Genomic DNA, 17,289 nt, shown 5'->3' with positions numbered 1-17,289 from the left:
CACAGAGTCTCTTACCTTTAACTCGGCCATTTTCCCTCTGCTGCTGGCGTGATGACTTCAGGAAATGTGGGCCCAGAGAAGGTATGGAACCAAAATACTTCGGTTTCTCCTTCAACCCACTTTCTGGATGTTATTCCCACCACTTCACTGGGCTCACTGGTTAGCAGGCAGCTCAAATCAGCCACAAGAATTGGTTAACTGATAACTAGGGAGAAAGTCCAGAATGCTTATTTCCAAATGCTTACACAATTGCCCTTTTTACTAAACCCAGCTGTTTTTGGAAGAGTTTGCTGAAGCCTGTCTTCTCTTCACCTGAGGTAAAGATTAGCCAATTACGTGTTCCAGTGAAAAGAAGGAGGCTTATTACTAAAGACAGAGAACGTAAAGCTCTCCAGGAAAGGAACTGTGGTAGTTAGAACCTGCTGTGTGTGACACAGTCCTGACTCAGGCCCAGAAGGAAGAGGGCAGGATGTTCACTCTCTGCAGAATGTGACAACGAATTGTGCTCTGACATAGGTGTTTACACACAACTGCTTGAAATGGTGATAGGGGAGAGACAGATGTCCAGAGATGTCTCCAAGGGATAAGCTGGGGGAACTGCCCAGACCCTGGAGTGCTTCACTTAAAGCAAACTGAGATTTTTACTACTGTTCCTCTTCATTTCTTAAATATATGTAGTGTTTTAATAAATTCTTTAAGAATCTTGTTTTCTAAAATCTTTATCCTTCTAAAAACAAAGAGATTACTACTTGGCCACCTTTTTTTTTAAAAAAAAATATTTTATTTAGGGATCCCTGGGTGGCGCAGCGGTTTGGCGCCTGCCTTTGGCCCAGGGCGCGATCCTGGAGACCCGGGATCGAATCCCACGTCGGGCTCCCGGTGCATAGACACAGAGAGAGAGAGAGAGAGGCAGAGACACAGGCAGAGGGAGAAGCAGGCTCCATGCAGGGAGCCTGACATGGAACTCGATCCCGGGTCTCCAGGATCACACCCCAGGCTGCAGGCGGCTCCAAACCACTGCGCCACCAGGGCTGCCCCTGGCCACCTTTTCTATGACTCCCTTGCCCTTCATCTTGGCTATTCTCCTTAGCCATAGTCAGATATCCACTTCTTAGCTAATTGTATTCAGAAAGAAAGAAACCATATTATCAAGTACCTGTTTGTTCAAGATTTTTCCACAGACATTATCTCATTTAATTTTACAAAAACAATCTTGTAATCTAGGCTTTATTATCACAGACACAAGTGCAATAGACCAGGCAGGAAATGTAGATCGGCTAGGTCATATTTCAAGATAAGACTTCTATATGAAGCTCTAAGTTTTAAACACTGGCAACTAAAACAAACGAATGAATGGATAAATCCATTGTGGTAGGTTGCAAAAATTCTCTCCCATCCTTGTATGCATGCTCTTTTGTAATGTTGACTTTGCTGCTCTTCCCAGTAAGAGATGTAGTCTTTCTCATACCCTCCTTGAATCTTGTTTTAGTTAAGAGCAAATACAACACATGTAGGGGCTTGAAAAGTGCTTGTGCCTTAGGATTTGTCCATTTCTCTCCACTTGAGATTACCACACAGAGAAGCTGAGCTAGTCTTCTTGAGAATGAGAAACCCCTTGAAAGGAGAGGTTAAGGCAAGATAGTCCAGCACTAACTGCCAGACATGTGAATGAGGCAATCTGGCTGCAAGATAATGTGAATGCCAGACATGTGAATGATCTCAGGTGAAAACAGCAGGAGAACTACCCGCAAGGCCTAGTCCAAATTGATGTCTCATAGAATTGTAAGCAAACACAATGGTGTATTTTATGCTATTAAGTTTTGGGGTAGTTTGTTAAGTGGTGAGAGATAACGGATACAGTGATGTCAATGACATGCATGCAGGTTTGAAAAGATTATGGACTGCCAGTTTAGACCCTCTGCTCCATATACATGGGTCTAAGTTACTTCCAGAGGTCCCCAGTAGCAGCAGAATGATTTGCCTGTGTATGAGGTGTTAGCAGGGAGAGGGCCAAAAGAAGCAACAAATGACAGGTTGGTAACAAACTGTGCGGCTTGATGCCTGGGTTCCAGGCAATTATAGGACATCTCAGCATATGTCAGCATAGACAGATGACTTTGTGGTATTATGCAAGCTTCCCTGGAATTTATATACACACCTGGGAGGAAGTGGTATGTGTTGGGGGTGGCCCCAATTTTACTGAAGCTAAGTTTTTGCTATTACTGTAGTATGCAGACTCAAAATCAAAAAATGAATTCAAGAAAAAATATTTCTTACATCTGAGTTTGAGTACTTTGGATCTTAAATCTATTAATCCTGGAGATTAGTTTTGGTGGTTAGGGGAAAAACATGAATGGGAATCAATAAAAGATAAGAGAAAAGCTTTACTTCTTTATTTTTCTGTAAACTTCCTATGCTCTTTCCACTGAATCAGTTGGAAAGGCAGATTTAAGAAGTTGGGAAAGCAGGTTTAAGCTCTTTCCTGAGGTGTGGGAGATTTCCAAAAGAGTAAGAAAGTGGTCACAGATCCCTGACTGGATGAAAATTACTTTGAGGGGCTTGAAAATATTTGCTGGTCTAACTGTATTGCCTTTTTTTTTATAATTATGATGCAATAAAACAAGTATTTGCTTTGTGTAACTACTATGTGCCACACACTGTCGAGGGTTTAAGAATAAATAAAACTCAGGAACTATCTGATTTTATGTCTATGGTTTCCCATTTCAATTAATGTAATCACGCGGTCATTGCTTTATTTTACAATTTTCGAGGACCTGCTATGTGCCAGATCCTGTGAGATGCAGGGGGCACAAAGATGACTCAGTTCTGTTCTCTACTAGAGCAGCATACCTAAGAAGACTGAAATAAACAGGCCATTACAATAGAGAACCATACTTGCTGTGACAGGGAAGGGCCCCGGTGCTATGGGAGGGATTGAGGGGCACCTCCTCCTGAATAGGAGGGCGGGGAAGCCTTCCCAAAGGAGATGATACCTGAGCCAAGTTGCATAGAATGAGTTGGATAGGGCATTGAGCAGAGGAAAGAGTGTGTGCAGAGAAGAGGAAGGGCAGTGTATTTAAAGAGATGTGTTTAGGGCAGGACGGAGGGGTCTATGAGGGAAGACTGGGGAAGGGAGAGTTTTGGCAGACATCTGAAACAGGGGGAGGTGTGCCTTTTGGCCAGGGTGGTTTTTTAGTATTCAAAAGGACATCCAGCAGAGAGAGCAGGTTGTGTAGGGACAAGGCGAACATATACTGAACCAACTGAACCAGACAGAGTCAACAGTATCCAAGTTGTGAGCAACAAGAACAAAGATGCTAAAAACCAGGCAGAGAGAACAGATTCAGTGAATTGATAAAGGGAACACATGAGGTAGGGAACTTGAAAAGGACCAGGAACTGCAGACATTAGGTGTCTGCTTCTCTAAGATTCTAGTACAAATTAGGTTTACTCTTAACAGAAGCTCCAGAAGAAAATTCAGCGAAGTTCCAGACTCACAAACACCAGGAAGTGGAGCCTAAGTCCAAAACCCAGTGTAATAAGTGATTATGAAGCCTCCAGCCTCCTTCCACTAAACTGCCAGAGAATGCCAGCCAGGAGACTGGAAGATTCTTCTCTAGGACAGTAACCCATACATAGTACATATTTTGATAAATAATAAATATAAAAGGTAATTTTTTTTGGAAATGCTTCTTTTAATAAGGTGGATGCCTCTCCCTCATTCGTTCATATACCCATGAATTAATAATTTTTATTTATAATTCTTATTTCTGGAAGAAGACAGGAGTCAGCATCATTTAATCTTATTTTTTGGTTTCACAGATGTGTTAAGAAGATTTGTCATAAATAAGTAGGTAAGAATGGAAGGAATTGTTACAATGTCACTTCTCTTTCTGAATTAAATATCAAAAATCAGATAGGAATCTATCATTAAACATCATTTTTAATGACCTATCAACAACTCAGTTAGGTTCTTATTTAATTTGGTTGCAAGGAAATAATAGGAAACCTGATTGGAAAAGGCTTGGTTATTCAGCTACTGGAATCGACTTTTTATTTTTTTAAGATTTTATTCATTTATTCATGAGAGACACACAGAGAGAGGGAGGCAGAGACACAGGCAGAGGGAGAAGCAGGCTCCATGCAGGGAGCCCGATGTGGGACTCCATCCCGGGACCCCATGATCATGCCCTGGGCCAAAGGCAGGCACTAAACCGCTGAGCCACCCAGGGATGCCTGGAATCACTGACTTTAATTAAATGTTACTTTTTCACTTAGATGTGCCTTTTCTAATTCATTTACTCAGAAAGAGCTGAGAAAATAGATGTTAATTTTATTCCCCTTTGCCTGTGTAATTATTTTTCACAAAAATGTTATTTTGAGGGGATCCCTGGGTGGCTCAGTGGTTTAGCGCCTGCCTTTGGCCCAGGGCGCGATCCTGGAGTCCCGGGATCGAGTTCCGCGTCGGGCTCCCAGAATGGAGCCTGCTTCTCCCTCCTCCTGTGTCTCTGCCTCTCTCTCTCTCTCATGAATAAATAAATAAATCTTTTTAAAAAATGTTATTTTGATATTTGAATAGACCAAGGAAGAAGCCTTGCTGTGAAAGAATGTGCCACAGCCTTGGATATTTCCTACCAAAACTCTCTTTGCTTTGTTCTCAGGAATTCTTCCTTGAGAAGTCTGAATTTTTTTTTTTAAATAATTATGTGAGTAGAACAGAGTCCTTAAATAAAGCTAATATTGAGAATTGTCTTTTTGTTGGCATCCTAAGACATTTACAACCTGGGGCAATATAACATATTCCTGTTAACAGGTTCCGTTTCTGTTGTGGGAAAAAGATTTTTTTTTAAAAGATTTTATTTATTTACTCATAGACACACACAGAGAGAGGCAGAGACACAGGCAGAGAGAGAAGCAGGCTCCATGCAGGGAGCCCAATGTGGGACTCGATCCCGGGTCTCCAGGATCACACCCCAGGCTGCAGGCGGCGCCAAACCGCTGCGCCACCGGGGCTACCCCAGAAAAAGATTATGAAAGCATTCCCAGGTGGGAAGTAATTGGCATTGAGTTGCTGATCGATTTTAACATATGTATGCAGATTGATGACCTGTAAAATGATTTCCCTAAAACTCTTTGTGCCCATGTACCTCTTGGAGGGGATACTTGTACCCATCCCCGTTGGATGACCACTGATCCACACCAGCAAACTGGAAAACATTACATCCTAGGAGCTAGGGATTGTTACAGGGTAATGGTGAAGGAATGTGATGCAGAGCAATCACTCCAGGATGGACTTCGAGGAGTTTTAGAGGGTCTCCAAGAAACAGATGGAACTGAAAGATGTACTTGCTGAGACTGAGCCAGGTTTTACAACTTTGTTGGGAGTTTAGGGATTTTGTCTTTCACCAGTACTTACTGATTACCTTGGTAAAGCTTAATAATTAGCCAGCTGAGAAAACAAATGTGGTACAAGAGAGGACTGTGCACACATAAGATGGCAAGACATCTTAATAGAAATAGATACACCTGGAACATAATAAAAAAGGCAGTAGTACGTCACAAACAACCATTTCCTGTTTTGCTAATAGAGGATGTGACAACCATTTCATGATTGCTGTGGCACGTATAACCTTGAGAGGAATGAATGGCTTATTCATTAAGGTGAGGGTGAATTCTGATGTAAAGGTGCCATTAAGTAGAGTCTACATTCTTTGTATTCTCTGCTTTGTGATATGTATTATCTTTACCAAAGCATAGATCCTGGACTACTTGCATCAGAATCATCTGGTTTGCCTTTTAAAAAACACAAAATCCTCCCCTATACCATATATACAGAATTGGGCAAGAGGGGGCAGATGAAATTCCAAGATTTACATTTTAAATACTTCAGAGGATTTTTATGCACATTTGAACTTAAAAGCCATTGAGTCCTTCAATGGAGGTGCTAATAATAATGGAAAGTCAGACCCCTGTCATACTCTATGGAGCAGCTCTGGTAGGCTCCAAGTTTGCCTCAAACATACCAGGGACTATTTTGGAGGCTCAGGATTCTTTCAGGGCTGGATCATCTGGAACCTTTCTTTCCTTTCCTACCACAGCGATTTAACTCAGTCTGGGGACTACAGAGGAATGAATTTTTTATTTCCTTCTCCTCCTTCCCCCCAAACAGTATCCTCCTTTGAATTTTAACAGATATTAAATCAATGCAGATATCCTGCTAGACCTTCAAACTTCTTAAAATAGATGGTACACATGCTTTAAAATTTTCAATTAAACCAACATTTATTAAAAACCCATACAAGGTCCTCTCTGGGCTGGGTGCTACAGCATACACTATTGAAAACAGACACTCAAGCTTGGTCATGGCAGCAATTAGGGGTTCTTCATCTCAGTCTGATGGTCCAGTACATCCGTTCCACATAGTCCATTTTCAGAATGGACAGAAAAACAGCAGTGTCAAGGCACTTGGAATCCGCCATGGATGCCTCAAGTTTAGGGACTTCTGAGAACCCGAGATAAAGCTGATATGGATCAATCCCTTTGGGAGCAGCAATTCTTTTCAGAGCACAGAGTGGAGAGGACAACCCAAATCTTTAGTTGGTTTCCAATGAGAGGCCCTGTCACCTGAGGGACAGATGAATGACCATATATGCCTTCACGTCTGGTTGCCTCCACAAAAAATAACATTGGTTAGACATCTAAATCACAACAGGAAAGAAAAAATCTTTCTCTATTGCTAGCCACTTGTTCCATCAAGAAAATTAAAGATTTAATTAATACTTCTCAGGAAGTATGTTGGTATTTACATTTGTTGATTATCCAAAAGCAATTTTGATGAGCACATCTCAGGAAATCTTAGCAAAAATTATGCTTCAAAACATTCTTTTTGAAGAACTTTGGCTAATAACATTCATTTTGGCAAAGAGCCTGGTCTTGCTGATACTAATACTTGCAATAAATTCACCATAGATTAAAAACTGTTTTTTTTCCTCAGAAAACTATAATCCGGGGAGTCAAGTCTGACAGCAAGAAGAAATGGAGTTGTGGAGTACTGTTAAGATTTCAAGGCTGACCCTGAAGCAATCAGTGATGGGTTAATTTTTTTTTTTTTTTAATAAGGGAGAAAATAAATTGAGATAGATTTTTAAATTAAGGGCAAGAAAGAGGAAGAAAGGGGGGAGGAAGGAAAGGGCTATATATTGATTTTTGCATTTGTGTTGTATTTTTTTTTTGTAAGTATAACTTTCTTTTAATTTATTTTTTAAAAACAGAATACAAAGAACTTTAGTTGGGTCAGGTCTTTGTGTATGAATTTGGTTTCTGCTGCCTACCTGCATGGCCTCTGTCACAACAGGCTGTGCCAAACTACGCATACGGAGCCTGATTTGCATGACTCTCCTTTGTATCAAAAAAGAAATCAGGGTTAAGTCTAGTGGCAAGGATGCAGAGAAAGAATATTCTGGTTGATGAAAAGTGCCTTAAAAATCCTTTGCCAAATTCCTACAACTGCCTTTCTAAAAGCACTGGCTAACATTTTTATTTTAAGATCCTCTTTTAGCATACCTTGATTTCCAAAGTATTTCTGAAATGTAATTAAAATGGAATAGAAATGAATTTAGTGGTTTTTTTGCCTAGTTTTAAAACGAGAAGCTGAAATTGTGTGATTATTATTATTTTTTTAATATGGAACAAAATCAGGAGTGCAAAGACCTGCTGCAGAGCCAGAGAGCGAAAATGGGTGTTAAATAAAGCAGCAAATTGCAGTTTTTGGAAACCAGGTCTATATATTAAAGAAGAACCAGGGCATAGAGAATTAAACAAGCAGAAAAGATGGGTAAAAAAAGAAACGATGAATAATTATGCATACATACACATATACACCACCCCCAAAAGATGTTGGATTATGAAATCTAAGAATCCTAGTCCATAATTCATGTAAATGTGTTGCTGTGGAACTTATTTTTACTTCTCCCCATAAATACATTGTTGACACAGAGAATAATATTCTTAGTTTACCGACTGCACTTAAGAGACATATCAGGAGTTGACTTTTCCTTTAAAAACATGGAAACTGAAGAGGCTGTAAATCTCTCTTGCTGCCCTCATGCAGGTCTAGATCTCACCCTACCTCTTTCCAAACAGAAATCTGTAAGACAGTGCAGACAACTGGAACCTAGAGTGAAGGATTTAGGGAGGTGTCCATTTCTCGGAGAACTCTTCTTTTCCGGTACTGCTGTTCTCTATGTATTATTAATCTATTTATATTTAACTCCAGCTCTGAGTCCGCCTCTTCTAGCCACTGAACCACTTGCAAAGGAGAAGAGAGGGAGATGAGGGCTGCTATTATTAGGCATCCTTGTGTGTGATGAGAGTGGACGCAATTAAATAACACAATTTTGCTTATTTGAAAATGAGAGAGGCTGTTTGGGGTGCACGATCCAGGGCTGGTTAACATAACCTTTCCCCTCAAAAGGGTAAAACAACAGAGCTACATTTCTGAAGTACTTAATTAGGCCTTCAGCAAGGAGTGTGGGAAAATTACAGACCCATAAAAACCTTCCAGTTCTGGAAAGAGTAAATTTTCTCTGCAGCACTCTGTCACTGCTCATTTCCTGCATCATTTTGACAACATCTCATATTTCCATGAGGCTTTGACATAATCTATAAATGGGGACAGAAAGGTGAGGAACAGAGATGATGGGGACAGAGTTTGGACCTCCCACACGGTCACTTCCTTTCAGCTTTCTATTAGAGGGTGAGGCTGAAGGGCGGCATTTTAAGATGGTTCTGTGAAAAGGCTGAAACATTAATAATCAACACAGCAAGAAGGAAGCTGTGCAAAACTGCCACTGCTTGCTCACTCTTCCAGAGGATGAGTGTAATTCAGTCATAATGAAGGCTCTTTAATGTTCCTCCCCCAAACCTTTTCCGATCTGGAAAGCCTGGAATCTGTAGGCAAGAAAGATAATCATGTTACGTCTCAGCATGCAGAGTTCAAATACTAATAGCCTTTTCAATTTGTTCCCTTCTTTTCTGTTTCTGTATGTTGGCCTGTTGTTCCTCAAAGAACCATCTCTTTGAGGTTTTACTTAGATTAAATAATAAAATAAATTCTATCAAAATGGAAAATATTTGCCAACAAATTGGTGATAGTGTCATCTAAATCAGGGAAGATGAAGGTGACTCTCATAACATATATCAATTGCACTTTTATATGAATTGTCTGGATTGTGACAAGTTCTGGATAGATACCTATAGAGTCTTAAGAAAATGATTTTCTTCTATTAGTTTATAATATAACCTTGTCCCAGCATTCTTTTTGTTTCTTTGAACCCTATTTTCCCTTGATCTGATTTTTTTTCTTTTGTGTTTAGCAAGACAGAAGAAAATAATTGTGCCTACAAAAGATTTTACTTTTTTTTTAACCACTTCTGAAAGTAAATTTCGAAATCACTTATCCAAATTTAGAACCCACTTTATCAAGAATACAGACCTGATTGCCTTCTCTTAGAAAGTATCTCTTCTCTATGACCTGTGAGAAACAAATAAAGATTTTAAGGGCTTAGCAAACATCCCTGGAAAAGTGGTACACTGCAGTTGCCACTAACGGGACTAAAAGGCATATCTAAGGTAAGAGTCTTTTCAACAGTTATGGACATCCAGTACAATGAGTTAAATCTAGTGCTAAGATCAGGAGTGTGGGCGTATTTCCATAAAAGCTTGCCTTATTCCCCAAACCATTAATAATAGATCAAAAAAATAAATGAATGCACAAAAATGACTAAATAACCAGAGAATGACATAATAATCCATGCAGTTTCCAGTGTACAGAAGCAAATCTTGCTCAAAATTTCCTACTAGTCAGCCCAAAGATACAAAATAGAATCCATAAGATAAAAGCAGAGCACTTTTACCGTTACTACAATAGTACAGCTATTCCTTACAGAGGAATGTGTAATGTAGTCAACTGCCATGTCCCCTGGAGTAAACACAGTGATAAATCTGGTAGGTCAAAAGCATTCAATGAACTTCCTTCCATGGACTGAATCTGTATCCTTAATTCAGTAGTCTTAGAACTGTCTGTATTTGGTCAACAGGAGAAACGAGGTAAAGCAGTGGATGTATCTGCACAAATCCATCACTACTGCTGGAAGAAAACCTCTTAAAATACAGGCCCTAATATAATGAGTTTAAGAGCACTATGTTTTCAGATGATAGCTGTGCTCTCTCTCTCAAATAAATAAATAAATGTTTAAAAAATAATGAATTTTGTTCTAACACTTGAGAAACTGTAATGCTTACAGAGGCAGTATGATTTTCTTTACACAGAGCTGTTGTGATTAAGAAAAGCCAATCAGAAAGGAATACATATTAGCTGCAGATTAACTTTAAGATGCTGGAATCCAGAATTATGAAGCTAAGAATTTCCCTGAATAAGAGCATGGTATCTTCTTCCAGGGTTGTGCCACCCTGCTTTCACTGGCTTGATGGGCAAATTATCTAGATTCTATCTTTCAGTCTATGGCTGGGTTACTTTTAGCCACAGGTGAACCAGGGTAACGTTGCATTCACTGGGCCAAAAGGTGGAAAAGCTGATTTGTGATTGGTATATATCTCAAAATACTCAATCCCACACACAAAAAAGAGGGTGACCTTCTTTCCCTCCATAGCAGGTCAGGAAAATTCTATCATTCTAAAGTGGGGAGGAATTACTACTTAAGGAGTCTGGAGGAGGAGATAGATTCCCTCTTGGAAAAGAAATCTTTATACCAAATTCTGGAAGATCTGATAGAAAATGGGCAAAATTTAGTTGCTGGCTACTGTGGTTTCAGGCAACCACGTAAGTCTGGAAGTCTGGCCACCCTCCTAATCCACATACGTTTCACTGTGATTCAGGTAATGAAGAGAGAAGCTACCTTTTCGCTTTTGCTCCTAAGTCCTTACTCTCAACTTGCAGTGTCTTTCTCTTACCAAATCTTGCTCTCTTCTTGGAACTAACCAAGCTCGCTCTGATTTCTTTTGAATCAAGTCTTCCCTGACAACTCAGGTCACACTAGTCTATAACCCATTGTTTCTCTAGGATCTAACTTACTACATTTTTTAAAAATTATTTTTTGTTGAAGTATAGTTGACATACAGTATTATATTAGCTTCCGGTTATTACAACATAGTAATTTGACAATTATTTACATGACAGAACCTCACTATAGTAAGTGTAGTTACCATCTGTTTCATATAAAGCTATTACGATATTACCATCTCTGTGCTGTACTTTTCATCCCTGTGACTTACACATTTTATAACTGAAAGTCTGTACCTTTTTATTGCTTTCAACAATTTCCAAATTAATAAATTATTAACAAGTTTAAGCAATATATTGTAGGATCTTCCTGTTAGACAAAGATTTATAAGCTGTTGCTCTCAGGCAACTGAAGAGAGTATCAGATGGGGGCCCCGGATCTAAACTAAATGGAAGTTCTTATGTTTGAAGTTTGAAAATAGCATGGAAAGAAGATCCAGTCCCTTGCACTGCTTTGCAAGATTTTTCATGTCATGGTGCATTTAGAAAATGCTAATATTTGCACAGCATGTTGGGCCAAATGAAGGGGGTTACTGATCACTCAGCCTGGGGAACCCTTGCTGCTCGAAATGAGGGACTTGCTATCTTGGCACACCTGTACTGTATCTGCCACATTCTGGGAAGTTCTGAGATGAAGCAAACATTTCTCAGGGGTCTACTATTAAATAGGGAGGGGTGTGGGGCTTATCTTATTATGACATTATGGACAAAAGGGCCAAATATTAGATCCCTAAGTGGGTAAAAGAAAAATGATTATCATAAAAAGCTATGAGGAGGGCACTGTTTTTCTTGTATCCTTAAAGGAAATGTAATACAGAAATTAGTCTTTTTCAGTAATACAGACAGAAATATACTCTCTTTTACTTTACTACGTAAATCCAACATTAGGCAAACACTTTAGACTTGGTCAATACTGTGTATGATGCAGCCACATGGCCTTGTGAAGGAAAGACAAACAGTGCCCTAAATTACCAGTATGCTGAGTCATTCTATACTTCCATTCCAGTTCAGGACATAAGATGATGCTAGCAAGAGTCAATATTTGGAATGCAAGTGTTCTGAGAGGGAAAATGAGGGAATCAAGGAGATGACATAACCTTAAAAGTAAAGGTGACATTTATGTGGAGAACAACTATGATAGCTGGGAGAGCAAAAAGAACTCAGAGCTTTAAGCAGAATCTCCTGGGTTCAGTGCCTTTTGTGGGGGTGGAGGAGATGTGAATAAGTAGAGAAAGAGCTGGAAAAGAGAAAAACATAATTTGTTTTAAGGAGGGAAATTAGGTATCTTTTAAAATAACTCACTTAAATCCAGTAGCTTTCATCCTTTGCTTAGAGAACACTGGTGATAAAATAAATACGTCAGCAAGCCTTGAGCAATTATACCAACAGATAAGAGAGATCAAAACAAGTATTCAGGCTATCAAGTTCAGGACGAAGGAATAAAAGGACAAAGCATTCTACAAAGAACTTAACTCTCATATTATATAAATTAAGTTTAAAAATAACTTAATTGAAGCTATTACCTTATCAAAAAACCTACTGAGCTTGACAGCATTGGAAGAACCTGCAGCTAAGTACCGTGGATTTGTGCAATCCTAGAAGATAAAGCATAAGATGCATGATTAAAAGTTAAGAAACATAAGCTCTTTGTTAGTCATTACTTTTCCTGTTGCAATTTCTTTTTTTTTTTAATTTTTTATTTATTTATGATAGTGAGAGAGAGAGAGAGAGAGAGGCAGAGACACAGGCAGAGGGAGAAGCAGGCTCCATGCACCGGGAGCCCGACGTGGGACTCGATCCGTGGTCTCCAGGATCGTGCCGTGGGCCAAAGGCAGGCGCCAAACCGCTGCGCCACCCAGGGATCCCCTTGTTGCACATTTCTATAATCAAATGTTAGGCATAATACTCTTCTAAAATATTTAAGTAATTTTCAAATTAGGATGCACAAAGCAAAGAGGAAAGTGCTAAAGGAAGATAGGGCCACTTTTGGCTATTTATTGAATTTTATAGGACATTGAACCAATGTATTCATCATCAAATAATTCATAAAGGAAGACAGGATTGCTAATTTTACTAATAACAAAACCAAGACACTAATCAAGTGACCTACCCTAAAAACAGAAACAGCCATTAAAAACTGTTAATACTTCCCTTTTTAGTACTAGTTATTAACCAGCACCATCTAATTAAGTACTGTGCAGTTCATATGAACAGCAGGAATCATGGAAATAAGGAGTTAGAGCAAAGAACACACACAACTGCTGCCAGGTATTTCTCACTCATTGAATTGCAAAGTACTATACCACCTGGTAGGCCATAAAAGTAATAATAGATACATTTTTTGATAATAATAAACAATAAAGAGTAAGTTTATTATTACATATCATTAAGTATTAATAATAAATAATAGATGCATTACTATTAAATAGGATTTTGAAAAATAGGAAAAAAATGGGGCCCAGAAGAAATGAACATTACGAGATAACTAGTAAATTACAATGATCAGTAAAGATCTTAAAAGGTTTATTATCCTTTTCCTGGAATTCTAATGTTAAGTAGCTTTTGCTTGTAATAATTATCTATTTCCAGAGACAGAGCACTTTGAATTTTACCACAAATGCCACCTAAGACCAAACTATGAGGATATTGTGTAGGCTCCATTACAAAGATGGTATTTGTCTTCCAGTTGTAGATGGTCTGTGTCCCTTGGGCAATTACTGAAATCACTGTTGTTGCATTTATTCTGTTTTGTAATCTCTAAGACACGAGTCCTTTCTGGTAAATTTTGTAATAACTACCTATTTTATCTACATATAACATTTCGAGGCTCACATTTTTAATTTTGGCTGGAAACTAGAATAAATTTTCCAAAATCACCCAAAAAGGAGACTATGAGAAATTTTTCAAAAATCACAGAGTACTAGAAAAATTAGGTCTTTGAAGCCACCAAGTTTTGAATCTGAGTATCAGTCCCAACATCTCTAGATTGTGTGACATTGGTTAGGTTACTCTGCCTTTAAATTTGAGCTTGCTCATTTGTGAAATAAGGATAACATAATACTTTTTCCACAGGATTTTTGTGAAAATTAAAGAAGATAAAGAAGATAATGCACATACATAGCAGGTACTGAAATATTAGTTCCCTTTTCTTTTCATTCTAAGAAAATGCTACCAGATTGAATTTTCAGGTACAAAAGCACCTAACACAATAAAAGTTAATTCCATGTATGGATCAAATAACCTGAAACATCACAGTATAAACTGCTGTACTTGAAATAATGTCTGAACACATTCATATGGCAGCTGGGGCACATAAGAGACAAACCTGAGGTAGACTCGTGCTGCACGTGTTTTACAAAATGGATATTGATTACATAGTCACCACGGTGTCAAAAGACTTTAGAGATGATTCCAAATCGAGCTATAGTGCTAAATATAAAAACTAAATCAAACAGCAAACAAGCAGAACCTCCTGAAACTTAATTCTAAGGGCTCCCAGTTATAGGTTGAGTAGGCTATAGAAACCCTATGATTTTAGGATTAGAATTTTAGAGTTTAAAGAGCCATCTGCCACTGATCATGGCTGAGGGCAAAGATTGAAGATTAATAGCTTTAAATAGCTTAGCTAAGCTTGAGAAAGGAATATTAAGTAGGGAAGATGCTTCAATATAATCATTTTGAAGTAAAAAGAAAAATTTGTCCTAGACACAATAAGCCTAATAGGACTTTAAAAAAAAAAAAAGCAATTGTCTCCCTATTTATAATTTAAACCAATTTGTTTTTCAGGCACGAGATGGTAACTTTGAGTTCATCTCTGATATATACATTCGAGTCTTCCTTTTTTCTAATATATAGTTTTAAGTAAATTCATACAGTAACCGAAGATGCTAGTGCTAATACTGTCACCTTACATTTTTACCTGAGGCTTTATATTTACTTGCTAAGTCTTTCTGACTGTTGTCTCTTTTTGAAGCTTGTATCAAATTTTCCTCCTCATTTTTCCTTCCTCTGCATCCTCAAAACCCTCTTATTTCTGCTGTGTTCTTGAAGCTGTACACTAATAAAGGCCAAAAGTATGTTGTGTGTGAACTCTGTGGAAACCACGTGTGTCAAAGTACCATCACTTGAGTACCTTTATATCTTATTAACAATTAAGAGATGGCCCTGCCTTTACAAGAAAAATAGGAAAAATGCGTATCAGGATAGTGTCACAGAAACCCACAGGCACTACAAAGAGATACATTCCAAAATACATTGAAAGTAATTACTGGAACAAATTAAGTATATTCAATGGTAATTTCCATGGGAAATAATGTTCAAACAAAGGAACTTCAGCACTTCTTCAACAAGGATATTATATACTCTATGTAACAGGAGTCCTCTGGAATACCATGGTCCAGTGTAACTAGCTGGGACATTTACACCGAAGATTCCTTGGTGGCAGGTGAGAAAAATAAGGCACCCACCCACTGCAAAGCAGAATGTAAAAAACCATGGAATGGCAGGCAGAAGTTGATTCAGTTATGGGATATAGGTTGGTTTGAACCAACCAGTGTTCACAAATGTTTATTCACAGAGTAAGGGCATCAGAATTACCTGAGTCATTAATTAAAATTATGGAGTCTTGGTCCTCCTGTCAGATCTTATGAATAAAAAGCTCCAGCTGTGGAACACTTATTCAATTTTTTTCACAGCTACATTGATAACATGAGTTTACAGTCAATTTTGGGTATTAATTAGTGATCTAGATGATTTCTAAGAGTTCTTTCAGCTCTAAGGTTCTAAATGTTAGCTGGAGAATAATTAAGTGGAAAATAGACTTAATTGTAGAGCATTGGCCCTGGAGTCAGAGTGCCTGACTAGGTCTAGTTACCTCTCTTTGGTTCTAATCATCTTTAAAATGGAAATACTTACAGTACCTACCTTATAGTGTTGATATGACGACAAACATGTGAGAAAATGTACATAAAGCAGAACAGGGTGTGGCACATAGTAAGTGGTCAGTAAATTATAGTCATTAGTATTATTAAACCACCACTACCACCACCACTACCAATTCCACCTGGAATTGCCAGGGCACTGAATATGTTACAGAAATCCTGCCTGTGAATAATGACACATAAACCGTGACTGAAGCACTGGCCAAGATCCTTCTCTAGGCAAATCTATCAAGCTTACGTGAGAACTTTTCTTATCCTTTTTAGCATCCAGTTCTAATTGAGCTATGTATCTCAGGAAGAAACTCAATGCTCTATATACATACAAGTTTGCCTACTGCTCGTGAAGCACTCCTAGTTTTCTCATTTATCTATTTATTTGCTCTTTAAGTTAAATTCTGTAGTTTAAGAAGCTTTTCTAAAGCAAGAATAATCAAAGTGTCAGTGACCCTTGTTACTTTAATTATTTTGATTTTGGTGTGATCTTAAAGTATCTTTTCAAGAAAAAGCCCATGTTTATATTATTCATAGAACAAAGTTTGAACATTCTAACAGATCAGCATATTAGGAAGTTGAACTGCCTGTCCTCCTCCAATCTTCACTACATTTTGGACCTGAACCCAAATGCCTGATTTTAGTATAAAGCTTCTTTTGTGAGAATTTATGACTTGTTAAGTCTTTAACTAATGATAACAGAAATATGCATTAGTGAAAATACATACCAAATTAATTTCTTCTGCATTGAAATCCTCAGCCAGGAAAGCAGTTCTAGTTAAAACTTCATGGCGCTTGGTTTCATGAATCTGATCCAGTTTAGTCCCTATTACCAACAGTGGGATTTGGTTATCAGCAAACTGTTCCCGGTCATAATCCCTGTGATAAGTAATAATGAAGAGGTGAATAGAATTTACCTTTCTGATATAGATGTCTAATGTTTAAATGCAAGTAGCTTATACTATTTTACTGATATTTTACTGACTCTTACTTGGCCCCCACCTAAACCTATTTTGTCCCAATTTCTTCCATCTACTTGTTTATTTATCAACCCATCCTCACCATCTACAGAGTTTGCAGCTATTCATCTAACTACTCAAATTTTATTTTCTTGACTCTCTATAGACTAACTGAATGCCCACCAGGTATATGAAAGCAGGCTGATTTGACTTCTCCCAAAGCTCTGTCTTCTAAGGCTAACAACTCAAGAATTTTTCTAGGTAGATACAGAGAGTGGATTCAAACTTCAGTGGAGTGAAAACATAGGAATCTAGGATG

The 17,289-nt window shown here is 38.2% G+C and overlaps 2 protein-coding genes across 3 annotated transcripts in view; both read right to left on the bottom strand.

Moving 5' to 3' along the window:
• Nucleotides 1-197, bottom strand: part of HGD (homogentisate 1,2-dioxygenase) — a 42,045-nt gene extending 41,848 nt beyond the window's left edge. The window contains exon 1 of the mRNA XM_055316464.1: nt 16-197. Within this exon, the coding sequence (XP_055172439.1) occupies nt 16-30 (15 nt within the window). The 5' untranslated portion in view covers nt 31-197. The remainder of the gene's footprint in view (nt 1-15) is intronic.
• A 6,059-nt stretch (nt 198-6,256) lies between these two features.
• The window catches only part of RABL3 (RAB, member of RAS oncogene family like 3), a 35,952-nt gene continuing 24,919 nt past the window's right edge, over nt 6,257-17,289 (bottom strand). The window contains exons 5-8 of one of the 2 annotated variants that reach the window (XM_055316376.1): nt 16,740-16,890; nt 12,604-12,675; nt 9,494-9,532; nt 6,257-8,949 (exon numbers count right to left, since the gene is read on the bottom strand). In XM_055316376.1, the coding sequence (XP_055172351.1) occupies nt 8,884-8,949; nt 9,494-9,532; nt 12,604-12,675; nt 16,740-16,890 (328 nt within the window). In that variant the 3' untranslated portion in view covers nt 6,257-8,883. The remainder of the gene's footprint in view (nt 8,950-9,493; nt 9,533-12,603; nt 12,676-16,739; nt 16,891-17,289) is intronic. The other variant, XM_055316377.1, reaches the window with a different exon arrangement.

The sequence above is a fragment of the Nyctereutes procyonoides genome, unplaced genomic scaffold, assembly GCF_905146905.1.
Source record: "Nyctereutes procyonoides isolate TBG_1078 unplaced genomic scaffold, NYPRO_anot_genome, whole genome shotgun sequence".
Lineage (NCBI taxonomy): Eukaryota > Metazoa > Chordata > Mammalia > Carnivora > Canidae > Nyctereutes > Nyctereutes procyonoides.
Note: the sequence above shows the minus strand (reverse complement) of the source record. Positions and strands in the feature narration are given on the sequence as shown.